Source organism: Diabrotica virgifera, chromosome 5, assembly GCF_917563875.1.
Source record: "Diabrotica virgifera virgifera chromosome 5, PGI_DIABVI_V3a".
In the NCBI taxonomy this organism is placed as follows: domain Eukaryota; kingdom Metazoa; phylum Arthropoda; class Insecta; order Coleoptera; family Chrysomelidae; genus Diabrotica; species Diabrotica virgifera.
In genome coordinates, this window is record NC_065447.1 from 237,781,624 (window position 1) to 237,794,918 (window position 13,295).

Consider the following 13,295-nt stretch of genomic DNA (forward strand, 5'->3'; position numbering starts at 1 on the left):
GTAAAATTTGGACACCCCATAAAAATTTTATGGGGGTTTTGTTCCTTTAAACCCCCCCAAACTTTTGTGCACGTTTCAATTTAATTATTATTGTAGTACCATTTAAACACAACGGTTTAAAAACTTTTTTGCCTCTTATTGCTTTTTCAAAAAGTCAATTTTTATCGAAATATTTTGAATATTTGTCAAATCCACCACATATTTGTATATGGTTAAGTACGATTATGGAGACTTGGTAATAATATGCAGACTTATTTATGCTTTACATTTTTAGGGATATTTTGAACCATATTAAAAAAGAAGCCAGATCTCGATAAAATGTGCCTTATCGAAAAAATACAAAGAGGCAAAAAAGTTTTAAAAACATTCTGTTTAACTAATGGCACCTCAGTAATAGTTTAATTGGAACGTACACAAACATTTGGGGGGTTTAAAGGAACAAAACCCCCATAAAATTTTTATGTAGACATGTTAAAAAAGAAGTCACAACTCGATAAAAACTGCCTTATCTGAAAAATACTAAGAAACAAAAATATTGAATTTAACTAATGGTACCACAATAATAAAATTGAATTGGAACATACACAAAAGTTTGGGAGGATCTAAGGGATCAAAACCCCCATAAAATTTTTATGGGGTGCACAAATTTCACCATAATTTTTCTTTAAGATATTCCTGCCATAATACTGCCACATGTCCATTTTCAATAAAAAATCGCTAATAGTTTTCGATATAATCGAAAAAATCGATTTTCATTTTGTAATTTCAAAGGGCTGTAACTTTTTTTATGTGCATATTTGTACTAAGGTAAGTTAGGTTCATTCAAACTATTTTTGGTCCCAGAATATGTGATTTAATTTATGACGTGTATTTTTGTTACACCCTGTATATACAGCCGATTACGCACCACCTTAAAAATTGGGCATTTTTGATGTCTCGAATTTCCTAAACCTGTTGTTGCATCTAAGTGATTTTTTTATAATATTCTAGCCTAGGCCCTAGGCTATAGGTTAAGTACCTCCTTATGCTTGTCATGCACGGGGAGCTATACTGTAATATATATTATATCACATCGCACTCTATAGTAATGAGTGAGCCTGCACATATGGAACCATTTGTTTTCTGTCTGCAGGCTCACTCATTACTATAGAGAGCGATATGATATAATGTACATATATTACAGCATAGCTCCCTGTGCATGACAAGCTTAAGGAGGTAACCTATAGCCTAGGCTATAATATTATAAAAAAATCACTTAGATGAAACAACAGGTTTAGGAAATACGAGACATCAAAAATACCCCATATTTAAGGTGGTGCGTTAATTTCTTGGAGAAGTGTATTGTAATTTAATGTAAATAATGTAATATCCAATAATTGTAATTTAATATAAGATGTAATATAAGTTCCTTAAAAAATATATTTTTTATTTCCCACGACATTAGATGGATGTTCGGCAGCAAGACATTGGACCAAACTGGGACGTCCTATGAAGGCCCAATTGACGTCCACCGAACGTCCCTTTGGATGTTAAGTGGACCTCCATTGGGCGTTTGGCAACGTGGCATTTGGACCAAAATTGGACGTCCTGTTAAGGTCCAATTCACGTCCCCTAGAACGTCCGGTTAAGGTCCAATTTACTTCCGATTAAGGTCCAATTTACGTCCGATTAAGGTCCCATTTACGTCCAATTAAGGTCCAATTTACGTCCTATTAAGGTCCAATTTACGTCCGATTAAGGTCCAATTTACGTCCGATTAAGGTCCAATTTACGTCCGATTAAGGTCCCATTTACGTCCGATTAAGGTCCAATTTACGTCCTATTAAAGTCCAATTTACGTCCGGTTAAGGTCCAATTTACGTCCGATTAAGGTCCCATTTACGTCCCATTAAGGTCCAATTTACGTCCTATTAAGGTCCAATTTACGTCCGATTAAGGTCCAATTTACGTCCGATTAAGGTCCAATTTATGTCCGATTAAGGTCCAATTTACGTCCGATTAAGGTCCAATTTATGTCCGATTAAGGTCCAATTTACGTCCGATTAAGGTCCAATTTACGTCCCCTAGGACGTCCGATCAAGGTCCAAATTACGTCCGATTAAGGTCCAATATACGTCCCCTCGGACCTTAGATGGACGTCCAATGGACGTTCGGTAGCGCGACATTTGGACCAAAATAGGACGTATAAAGGACGTTCCTCGGACGAAAACGGACGTCCAATGGACGTCCCTAAAGTCCGTGAAGGACGTCCAATGGACGTCCATTGGACGTCCTTGTGCTATTAGGGTTTACACTGCCTGTGTTTTGTGACTATGCCAAAGCTTTTGATTGTATAAATCACGACATTTTGATAAGAAAACTAAATAATAATAGAATTCGAGGTATTTATTTGAATTGGTTCCAATCTTACTTGGATAATAGGAAACAACTAGTTAGAGCAAATGATATAGACTCTAGTCTCAAAAACATTGTATGTAGGGTACCACGAGGTTCAGTATTGGGTCCTTCTACGTTCTAAGAGTCAGATCAGTACCATTGATTCTGTAAAATTTCTTGGTATTTTTTTAAACAGCAACCTTAAATGGTCCCTTCATATCGATATGTTAAGCAAGAAACTATCCTCAGCTTGCTATGGACTAAGATCTGTTTCGAAGGAAATCAATTTAGCATCTTCCAAAATAACATATTTTTTTATGTTCCAGTCCCATCTTTGATATGGTTATCCTTTTTGAGGTTTTGGTGCAGCTGCCCAATCCGATGCTATATTTTTAAATTACAAAATAGTGCAATAAGGTATCTGTTTAACCTCAGAGGAACAACACATTTCAAGCTACTTCAAAGGTCATGGGATTTTAACTCTTACTTGTTTTTATATTCTAGAAACTTATTTGTTTAATTCGTAAACACCTACATGTCCTTCCAGCAAGACCTAATCATGACTATTCCACCAGAAATTCTTCCCTTGACGTCTATTTACCGATCTTGTCCACCGAGTTAGTAAAGAAATCTATATTATATTCTGCAAAAAAACTATACAACTATCTCCCTTTACAACTTAAATCTGCCACATCTTTCTCCAAGTTCCGTAAAATGACAAAAGCCCGTCTATGTGAAAGGCCATATTATTCAGTTGAAGAGTTTCTTAATTAATAACTTAGAAATTACAGTACCCTTATGTAGAAGTAGTATTTTTATTTGGGTGTCATATGCAGCAGCTTAAACTTATTAGTTCCTAAGGTTGATTATCCAATTTGAATTTATTTAAATTTTGCAATATATTGTTTTTGTTTTGTTTCCTTATTTTTTATTTTATCATATTGACGATTTATGTATTTTCAGTAAATTGTATTTGTTATTGTTTTTTTTTTCGTAGCACTTGTAAGCTTTGTCTATAAAATTGTACAATTTTCAATGGCAATGCAGCATATTCCTATTCTATTTTAAAAGTGAAGAAAAGTAATTCATAAAACTGCTTGAAATCTGGTATTTCAAATCAGTGGCGGCTCGTATCACTTTAAGTAGGTAGTGCCGGAATTCGGGCATCTCTAAATTTTTAGTGACGGGTTCACGATATTGTCAAAAAGGTATAAAATAGAAATTTAAAAAAATAGGTACGGATACTTTTACGTTATGTAGGTATATACCATTTCTGGGGTGTCAAGAAATTTAAACATTTAAAATGCATTCAGTAATTGATTTGACATCATGTCCGTCCAACAAGTAAAATCTCCAAAATCTCTCAACTTATCGCCCTTTATAGCCCGATCAAAGAACAATCTGACCTCAAAAAAAAATAAAGGAAGGATGAAAATTTGTGAACAGGTAGTTGAAGTTGTCTATTATTTTATAAAAAAAAGTTTACAATTCTACACCCCCTCCATTTTACAAAAATAGGAAAATAAGGGTTGGTTTTTCATTAAAAGTGCTGTATTTCGGAAAATAAGGCAATAATACCAAAAAATTTTATTTAAAAATCATCAAGGTACTTTTATCCTAACATTTTGACTAAAAACTTTGTTTGCATCTTGATTCGTTTCTAACCTATAGCCCTTTTTAAAGTACTTAACAGGGGCGCTTATTTGAATTGCGCGCGCAACAAAAATGTCACATTTTAAAATTAACTAACTTTTAAATCGATAATTTGGGGCATTTATCAAACATTAAAATGTACGAAAAAAAAACACAATACCTTTAGAAAAATATCAATTTTAACGTGAATATACTTTCATTGTGAATTACAAATTATTTAATTTAGAAAAATAAGTTTTAAAATGTACTAATACAAGTTATGAGAGCAACACATATTTTTTGTCACAAAAATTTACATAATCATTTAAATTAAAATTCCTTTTAGATTTACGTTTTAAGATGGCTAATTAACATTTAGATTTAAAATTGCACAGCGTTACTTTAAAGGATAAAAATTTGTATGGCGATAAAAAATTGATATTTTTTTGATTTTTATTTTAAGTCAATTTTCAAGATTTCAATCAATAATATCTTTTTTGAAAATTCATAAAAAACTTTAAAAATATGCTTCTTGGTACTTGAAAATGCACTCTTTCGAAAGCGGTATCTATTTTTCTTCTGCATAAAATACTTTTTAAATAAGACTCACTTATTATTAACAACTACAAAAAAATGTCATATTTTAATAAAATCGATGCCATCCTTTTCTGAAAGCCTTTTTTTAAATGAAAATATGGGAACATATTAAAAAAGGCTTGAACAACATATTACATATATATATACAACAGGCCTATTGCAAAGGTAAAAATATATGGGGCACGTAAACACAGGTGAAAAAGTTGCTTAAAAGAGAAAACGGCGCGCTTCCTAAACACAGTAGAGTTGGAGTAATTGGAGCAATGTTCTCGCTGCAATGTTTTATCTTTATCGGCTGTCAAAGTTTTTGAATTTATAACGTATTATCAATAAAAGTGATCTGTTTGTTATAAAATAATTGTGTAAATATTTACAATGAGTGCGAACAGTGAAACAAATAATAATAATAATTTTTGTTTTATTTGTGGAAAACATTTAGAATGGATAACGAAAAAATTGTAATTGTCAAACGTGGAATTGAAACGTTAAAAAGTGTAAGTTTAGAAAGAAAAGATGATAGACACAAAATGCTTTTGGACTGTGATGAAATTAGAATGTAGACAAAAATATATATTAAAAAGAGGAGAAACGTTTTCATGCTGCATGCGGAAGTAGTCAAACTGGTAATAGTACAAATCATAAAAAGGAAGACATTATAGTTTCTGATGATTAAGATGATAATATTGTAGATGGTAGCTGCCAAGAGACCCAAAATTATGATTTTACAGTTGATTCTATTATAAATGAAGTTGATTCAGACACAAATTTTACATCAGACGAAGATGAAAATGAACTTTGAATAATTTAGATTAATTAATTAAATGTAAACAGTGACGATCCAGTTCGATATACAATAAACGATTTTTCATTGCACCTTTTATCATTTTAGTACTTCAAACTCATTTGATCCTTTATAACTTAGGAGGCAACATCAGCGCGCGAAAAACGCGTTCCAAGATTGCAACTTTAATTTTGAATATTCTGTCGAGATATCTGGCACATATATTCGCAATATAGTAAAGAATTGTGGTACAGAGCCCAATTTAAGAAACATGTAAGTATGTAGAAATTACTTCAAAATTAAATTAAATATAAAAAACGAGTCTGTGCCGCTTTAAGAAGAACAAAGAAATACAGTTTCTTCAAATAAACTTTTTTATCCCATGTCTAGATTTTGTGTCACAATGGAATTACTAAAAAACGATTATCTATAACAAGAAATCGAACTTGACTGACATGGCAACATTTAGCGCGCCTATGAGTATAATAATTATTGTTATCACATTACTGTGCATTTGTTTCTGATAGTATAATGTATAGTGTCACTGACACAGTAGTACTGCCGACACACTGTTGCCGCACTGTTGAAAGTTCGGAGAACTATCGAAAAAAAATATTGATGACGCGCTGATGTAGCCTCTTAATAGAGTACATTTATTTTTAATTTTGTTAATTTAATTTTTAAATGAACTTTAGAAAACCTAATAAATATTTAGTAAAAGAAATATTTTTTTCAGAAATTTTGATATATTTTCATTTTATATGTTTATATTGAAATAATTAACTTAAAAATACAAGTATGTAATTTAAAATTATAGTTTTTTAAATTATTAACTTAATTCAAAAAAAAAAATAAATAGGATACGTGCACGCGCATGTAATTCGTTCAGGTAAGTACATACTTACAAGAAAACCCAAAGTTTTCAGTTCTTTTTCCAAAAATTCAAAAAAAAATTTCCAAAATTTTTCCACTGGCCGTAAATTTTTTTGAAAATTTTTGGAAAATCTTAACCTCAAGCCCTTAATAGATCTGTAAAGAGTGTGTTCACGAATTTTCAGATTAATTGATACAAAACTAACCGAATAAGACCGTTTTAAAAATTTTTGGTTTTCAACCCTTATCTATTAAAAATAGGCTATATCTCATAAAATAATCGAGATCTAAAAAAATTTTAAGACCAATCTTTAAGGTTAAATTACTCTGATGACTATTTTATTTTTCACTGTTACATTTTTTTTTATTATTTCGTTATTTTTAAAATACAGCACTTTTAATGAAAAAGCAACCTTTATTTCCCTATTTTTGTAAAATGGAGACGGTTTAGAATTGTAAACTTTTTCATATTTAATAATAGACAATTTCAACTACCTATTCCCAAATTTTCATCCTTCCTTTAATTTTTTTGAGATTTTTGTAAAGTTTTGTGTTCCTTGATCGGGCTATTACACAAATATAGAAAAACTATAACCAACTTAAATTCACCAGCGACGCGGCGTCTGTAATTTCATCGGCAATAACTGCAACACAAAGATAATTTTCAATTTCTTTCCTTATTTCCTCGTGATAAACATCTAAGATGCACTGAAGGAGTTCATTTTGTGTTGTTTTGAGGTACATGCTTTTAAAGATTTGGAACTTTGCATATGAACCTAAGTCATTGTCTAATTCGGCTAACATTGAACAGTTCCATAAAGATGCCTCTGTTTTCTGAAGTTTCCTTTTCATCGTGATTTCTCAAAACTAACTCGAAAGCTCCACAAAACCATATGGATATAATTTTTAATTTGATTCAAAACATATCGATTCTTCACCCCCTTCTTGTTCATTGTGTTTCATTACGATAAGCTTAATTTAACTCGGGTTTTATTAGAAATTAAAATAATTTAAATTACTTAAAAATGCAATAGTTTATAATGAAAAGTTTAATCATTAAAAATGTAATAATTATAAATACAAAACGAGCTAGCGAGCGCGTAAAAAAACTCGAAAATATAATGTACTACCCTGTACGAGAATCTTTTTGGATCTACGATCCACTATTCACTATGATGAGCATAGTAAAAAATATTAGATCTTCCTTGTCGAGCCAGGCATGAATAGTCTCATTTAAACGTGTATTAAAAGTGCAATATAGCTCTTAGACCAGCGCGCATCTGTAAAAATATTAGTACATTTGGACGTTGAGAGGTGACTCAAATTTTCTTGCAGAAATTGCTTGAAAATTACTCAAATAATAATATTTGAGTTATCCTCCCTCTCAAAAAGATCCGGAACATTGTTTAAATAATCAAAATGTCAATAAATGAAGGAAAAACTCGATTTTTTATTCGTTTTTTATTATAACTTTAACAGCATTCATTTCCAAGAAAAGTTGTACTGACATAAAAGTTGCATAATTAAATTTTCTACAATTCAGAATTGTAGAGCAATAATAGCAATAATGGCGAAAAAAACATACAAAATAAGTATTCGCATTTTACGTTTTTCAACCATTTATGCTACACATAGGACCTTCATATTTCACCCAGAAAAACTTTATGATATACTAAAACAATATTGTGAATTTTATTAAGATCGGTTCAATAGATTTTGCAAAATAAATTTTGAAATCCAGCTTTCGCAAAAAAAAATTCATTTCTTCAAAATGTTACAGGACTGAAAATAAAGCAGATAGCAAGTTGAAATTTGTTTTATTTATAGAAGTGTACTGTACCTTTTATTTACAATTTTCAAAACTAAAATCTATTAACTGCCACGGCGTCAGGAATTTTTTGAAATAAACATTAATTATTGGTGCTACGCGCAGGATAGCGGATAGTTTGTTTTGATTGGGCATTCCAATGACCTTTGATAATGATTGATACATTTTAATTTTTATTACAGTTCGATATAAATAAATAAATTTGTTTATTGCAAAATAAAAACACATACTCTATCCTTTGAAATAGCACTTTTTAGCAAAAACTTTCTTTGTTCATATATTTTAACTTAGAGAATAAAAGTTTATTATTTTTAAACATATGCAATTATTTAAACAATATTTCACAAACAATAATAAAATTAGTTTGATTTTTGTGGAATTAAAATATTAAAATACAACAAAATATAGAGTAAGAAAATAATATATTAGATAAAGATTGGAAGAAATTTTGGTGAAAATCAACTTGTGTGAATCGAACACCGCTGTCCTGCGCGTAGCCCAAAAATTAATATTTATTTAAAAAATTTTCTGACGCCGTGGTAATTAATCGATTTTAATTTTGCAAATTGCAAATGAAAAATACCGTACACTTCTATAAGCAAAAAAAATCAACTTGCTATCTGCTTTATTTTCAGTCCTGCAACATTTTAAAAAAATTAAATTTTTTTGCGAAAGTTGGATTGCAAAATTTATTTTGCAAAATCTGTTAAAACGATCTTAATGAAATTTACAGTGTTGTTTTACTATAGCATAAAGTTTTTCTGAGTAAAATATGAAGGTCCTAAGTGTAGCATAAATGGTTGAAAAACGTAAAATGCGAATACTTGTTTTTGTATGGTTTTTTTCGCAATTATTGTTATTTTGCAACAAGGGTGACTACTTTTCAAATTTTTAACCAATTCTATATTGTAGGAAATTTAATTACGCAACTTTTATGTTAGCACAACTTTTTTCAGAAATGAATAGTTTTAAAGTTATAATCAAAAAACCAATAAAAAAATCGAATTCTTCCTTCATATTTTGATATTTTGATTATTTAAACAATGTTCCGGACCATTTTGAGTGGGAGGATAATTCAAATATTATTATTTGATTTATTTTCAAGCAACTTCTGCAAAAAAATTTGAGTCACCTCTCAACGTACATCTCAAAACAGATGCGCCCTGGACTATCTATCTCTGTCACTTACATAGAATGCCCGTAAAATCTTTCTCTTTTCAGCCGAGCCATCTAAGTTTTTGGTACGATGCGATCATCCCGTCCGCTGTGAGTGGCGAGGGTTGTACTACACTGCACAGTTGCCAGATTTTATATAATTTATAAAGAGAAAAGAAATACGCACAAAAAATGAACGGACATTAAAACGGTTTAAAGATAAAAAAAATATGTTTCTGCATAAAAATAAGATAGTGCCATGGCTCCATGGCTCCATGGCACTACCTCACCGGCCGCCACTATTTCAAATTTAGCAACGCGAAACGATTTATATTTCATACCAAGAAACTCACGGTTTTAATTCAAGATGAGATTAATTACTTAAGGAACACAGGAATGTCTAAAGGTACCTATAAAGAAAATATTCGTTTTCATCCATTCAGCCAGGTCCAGTACCACTAAGTAACAAACTTGAAGGCAATAAAGCTTCAGTTATTAGTTTGCTAGATAAGCATTATTGTGAAGACTGGAGAAAACTACTAGAACTAATAGTCTTCTTGAATAACATCCTTAATCTTAAGCAAAATGCTGTAAGTACAATAAGAAGTGAAAGTAAACATGATGTTTGTGAAAACGAAAACGACATTTTTTACCCGTTTTTTTTTTGTTTTTTGAATAAAAGATACTTGAACTGAATTTTGTTATTTGAAACTTTCGTTTTAAAAACTTTAGTGAGTTTCAGTGATTAATTTATTTGCAAAACTCTCTCTTTACGAAAAACAGTTTTTTTTTCAAAAACTATAAGAGATTTAAATTTACGACATCATTACTTATTATTAATGATTATATTCCATTATCTAAAAAATGTAATAATTTGAACATATTTATGATCTACACGAAAGCTGCAATGATTTTTGTTGTTCCTGAAAAATAAATCAAACAGCAAAGAGGGAGTTTTGCAACACGTTTTTTCACCCACAGCCTGATCTAACTCGAAAGTTACGCCTCTACCTCCCTGAGCGGTCTCTTCTCTTCGCCAAATTCACGTGTTCTGGACTCCGCTCGGCTGAGAGCGTGCGCCACCATTTCTACCCCACGTTGTCGACTCTATAAAAGCGGATGTAAACATCCCATCTACCAGTAATAGCGTTCGCATCAATTGATAAGCCCCGCGAAAATGCCGACTAGTGAAAATACCTTAGTGCTCATGAGTATTGTGCCGGATCACCGGAGTATCTCTCCGATGACTCCATCCCCATCGAAAGAAATGAAAGGAATTCGGTTGTTTCGTGCTATCAGCAGAAAATTAACACGAAGATCCAACGAAGACCTCAATTATCAAGAAGAAACCGACTGTAACTCTTCCAGTTCTGATTCTTGCTCATCAACTTCCTTAGGCAGAGTAACCAGAAGAAAAGAAACGATATCTGCAGACTCTGGATTTAGATCAATCTCCCCCAATCACATGTCGAGTAGTTCTAGTGAAGCAGGTAGTGATATACAGACAAGATCGAGGCACCACCACTCCACCTCAGCTGAAAGTATAAGGAAAGTTTTTCAAAACTTACATTTAAACGTTAGATCTCAAAGTTGTACAAACACCAAGGAGAAGAGGAAATCCAAGAAGCCACCACCAAAGGGAATTCTAAGACAACCAGTGACTTATACTTATATCAAAGGACTGTCCGGTTTACCTACGCAAAGAATACCAAAGAACTCTAAAATGTTTCAATCTTGTGGTTGCAGTATGTACTATAGGCCGAGTAGATAAGTTTTGTCATATTAGGTCTTAGCAATATCAAATTTTTGGTGACTTATCCTATTTCAATAAGACTGTTGAATCTTATAATTATCATATTTAGATTTTAAGGAACTTATATTAAGAATCACCTTTTTATAATAACCATTGTTCATCATTCATTAGAAATATGTATAATCTTGAAAGGGACACAATTATCAGCATTGTTATATATTATATGATTCATTACCTTTTTAAAAGCACCAAAAACATTCTACACACGAACAAAACTGTTAATCTAAGACACTTTTATCACGTTTTTGTAATGATACTGTGCTTCATCAGAACAATTTGAAATTTTCCAACTAGTGCCTTGTAGACTGTCCCTAAATAAACAAATTTATTGAAAAATTGTGGTTGTTATGTTTTATATGTTCCCATTTCCTCTTACAGGTTAGTAAAATGATGCTTCTAGGAACAGTAAGTACAAGTATTTCACAATAAATATTTATTATTTTCATATTAATATTATATTATTATATAATATATATTAATAAATTATAGTATTATATATTGTAATATATTATTAATATATAATATATATTAATGTAATTATTATAATTATTTTCTTAATATAATATTAATATAAACTATTACTAGAATTTAAATCAAATTATGTATTTAGCTAAATTTTTTATTAATAATTTCATTAATATCTTTTCTTAAAAAAACATGTTGGACTGTTATTGTTAATTGGTTTCATATTATTGGGACAAAAGTTAAAATTAGTAAGTTTTATAGAGCGATATTTAGAAAAAATACTTTGTTCCAAAAATATCTTACAGATCACCTGAAACAATCAAAAAAACATAATTTGTTAGGGATGCTTATCTGCTAGTAATTTGACAAGTTTTTTACTAATAGTAGAGGGTGGTTTTTAGTCACTAACAATTACTAGAGGTTGACAAATGCAAAATTTTACTATTTGCTTACCAGTAAAATAAGTAAAAATAAAATTTCAAGGTTACTCTCTTAAAATTCGTATAAAAATGATTTTATATCGAATGAATTATTTTACTGGTGTGCGAATATAAAAAAATTATGCATTTTTAGAAACGAAAAGAAAAGTATGGATGTATGGTTTTTGATTTCAGAGGCTTATAGACCAGTAAAGAAAAAACAAAAATTAAAAAAGCTTATGCAGGTTTTTGAAGATTCTAAAATTCTAAAACGTATATGAGAGATTTAATGACAAAGCATTTTGAAGACATACAAGTGAGAATAGTATATTGTGCAACAAGTGAGAAAAAAGACATATTTCTCACGAGCGCAGAAGTTTGCTGGCACGAGCCGAGACACGAGACGATGGCCGCAAATCAAGCGAGGGAGAAATATGTCATTCTTTCATGTGTTGTACACTATACTTTTTCTATGGATACGGTTTTGTCAAGAGTTCAAACTTCAAAATTAAATAATTTGGGTGCTTTTAGGTATATTATATGCATAAGCTGAAATAAAATACATATACATATACATGTAGGTATTTAATATTCTTAAAATCTATATACCTTATTTTTTTAAATTCTAATTAACAGTTATTTGTGAACAGTTTTGAAAGGTAATTCCTGGTAAGTTTTGCTTTAACACATTTGTTTGACAACATTAATTGTGTTTGTATTGTGCATGTTACCATGGTAACGGCGATCGTAGTATGGAAGACAGTAGGGAAACCCGTGAGAGAAAATATTTCTCACTGCAATGGCCGACTTTTCTCACTGCGTGAAGAATTGTTCGTTTTGAATGTATGTAAATAACTTATGTTTTCTATGGATGCTATACAATATGCAACTTCTCTCACTACTTACATATTTCTTACATATTCTCTCACTACTTACAATCTTTCAAAACTGTTCACAAATAACTGTTAATTAGAATTTTAAAAATGAGGTATATAAATTTTAAGAATATTAAATACCTACACGTATGTATGTATATATAAATATTTCAATTTATGCATATAATATACCTAAAAGCACCTAAATTATTTAATTTTGAAGTTTGAACTCTTGACAAAACCGCATCCATATAAAAAGTACAATGTACAACACATGAGAAAATGACATATTTCTCCCTCGCTTGATTTGCGGCCCTCGCCTCGTGCCTCGGCTCGTGCCAACAAACTTCTGCTCTCGTGAGAAATATGTCTTTTTTCTCATTTGTTGTACAGTATACTATTTTTTGTGGATGCTATACAATATGTAACTTCTCTCACTACTTACATACATTCAAAACGAACAATTCCTCACGCAGTGAGA

At 30.8% G+C, this 13,295-nt stretch overlaps 1 protein-coding gene across 1 annotated transcript; it reads left to right on the forward strand.

Annotated features, from left to right (window-relative positions):
• The first annotated feature begins 10,401 nt into the window (after positions 1-10,401).
• Positions 10,402-11,366, forward strand: LOC126885308 (uncharacterized). Its single transcript, XM_050651825.1, has one exon. It carries the CDS (start codon positions 10,420-10,422, stop codon positions 11,011-11,013), a length of 594 nt encoding a protein of 197 aa, XP_050507782.1. The 5' UTR covers positions 10,402-10,419; the 3' UTR covers positions 11,014-11,366.
• Positions 11,367-13,295: the final 1,929 nt, after the last annotated feature.

What these genes read in the sequence shown, in the direction of transcription:
- LOC126885308 (XM_050651825.1), top strand. Translation starts at nt 10,420, where the DNA reads ATGCCGACTAGTGAAAATACCTTAGTGCTCATGAGTATTGTGCCGGAT.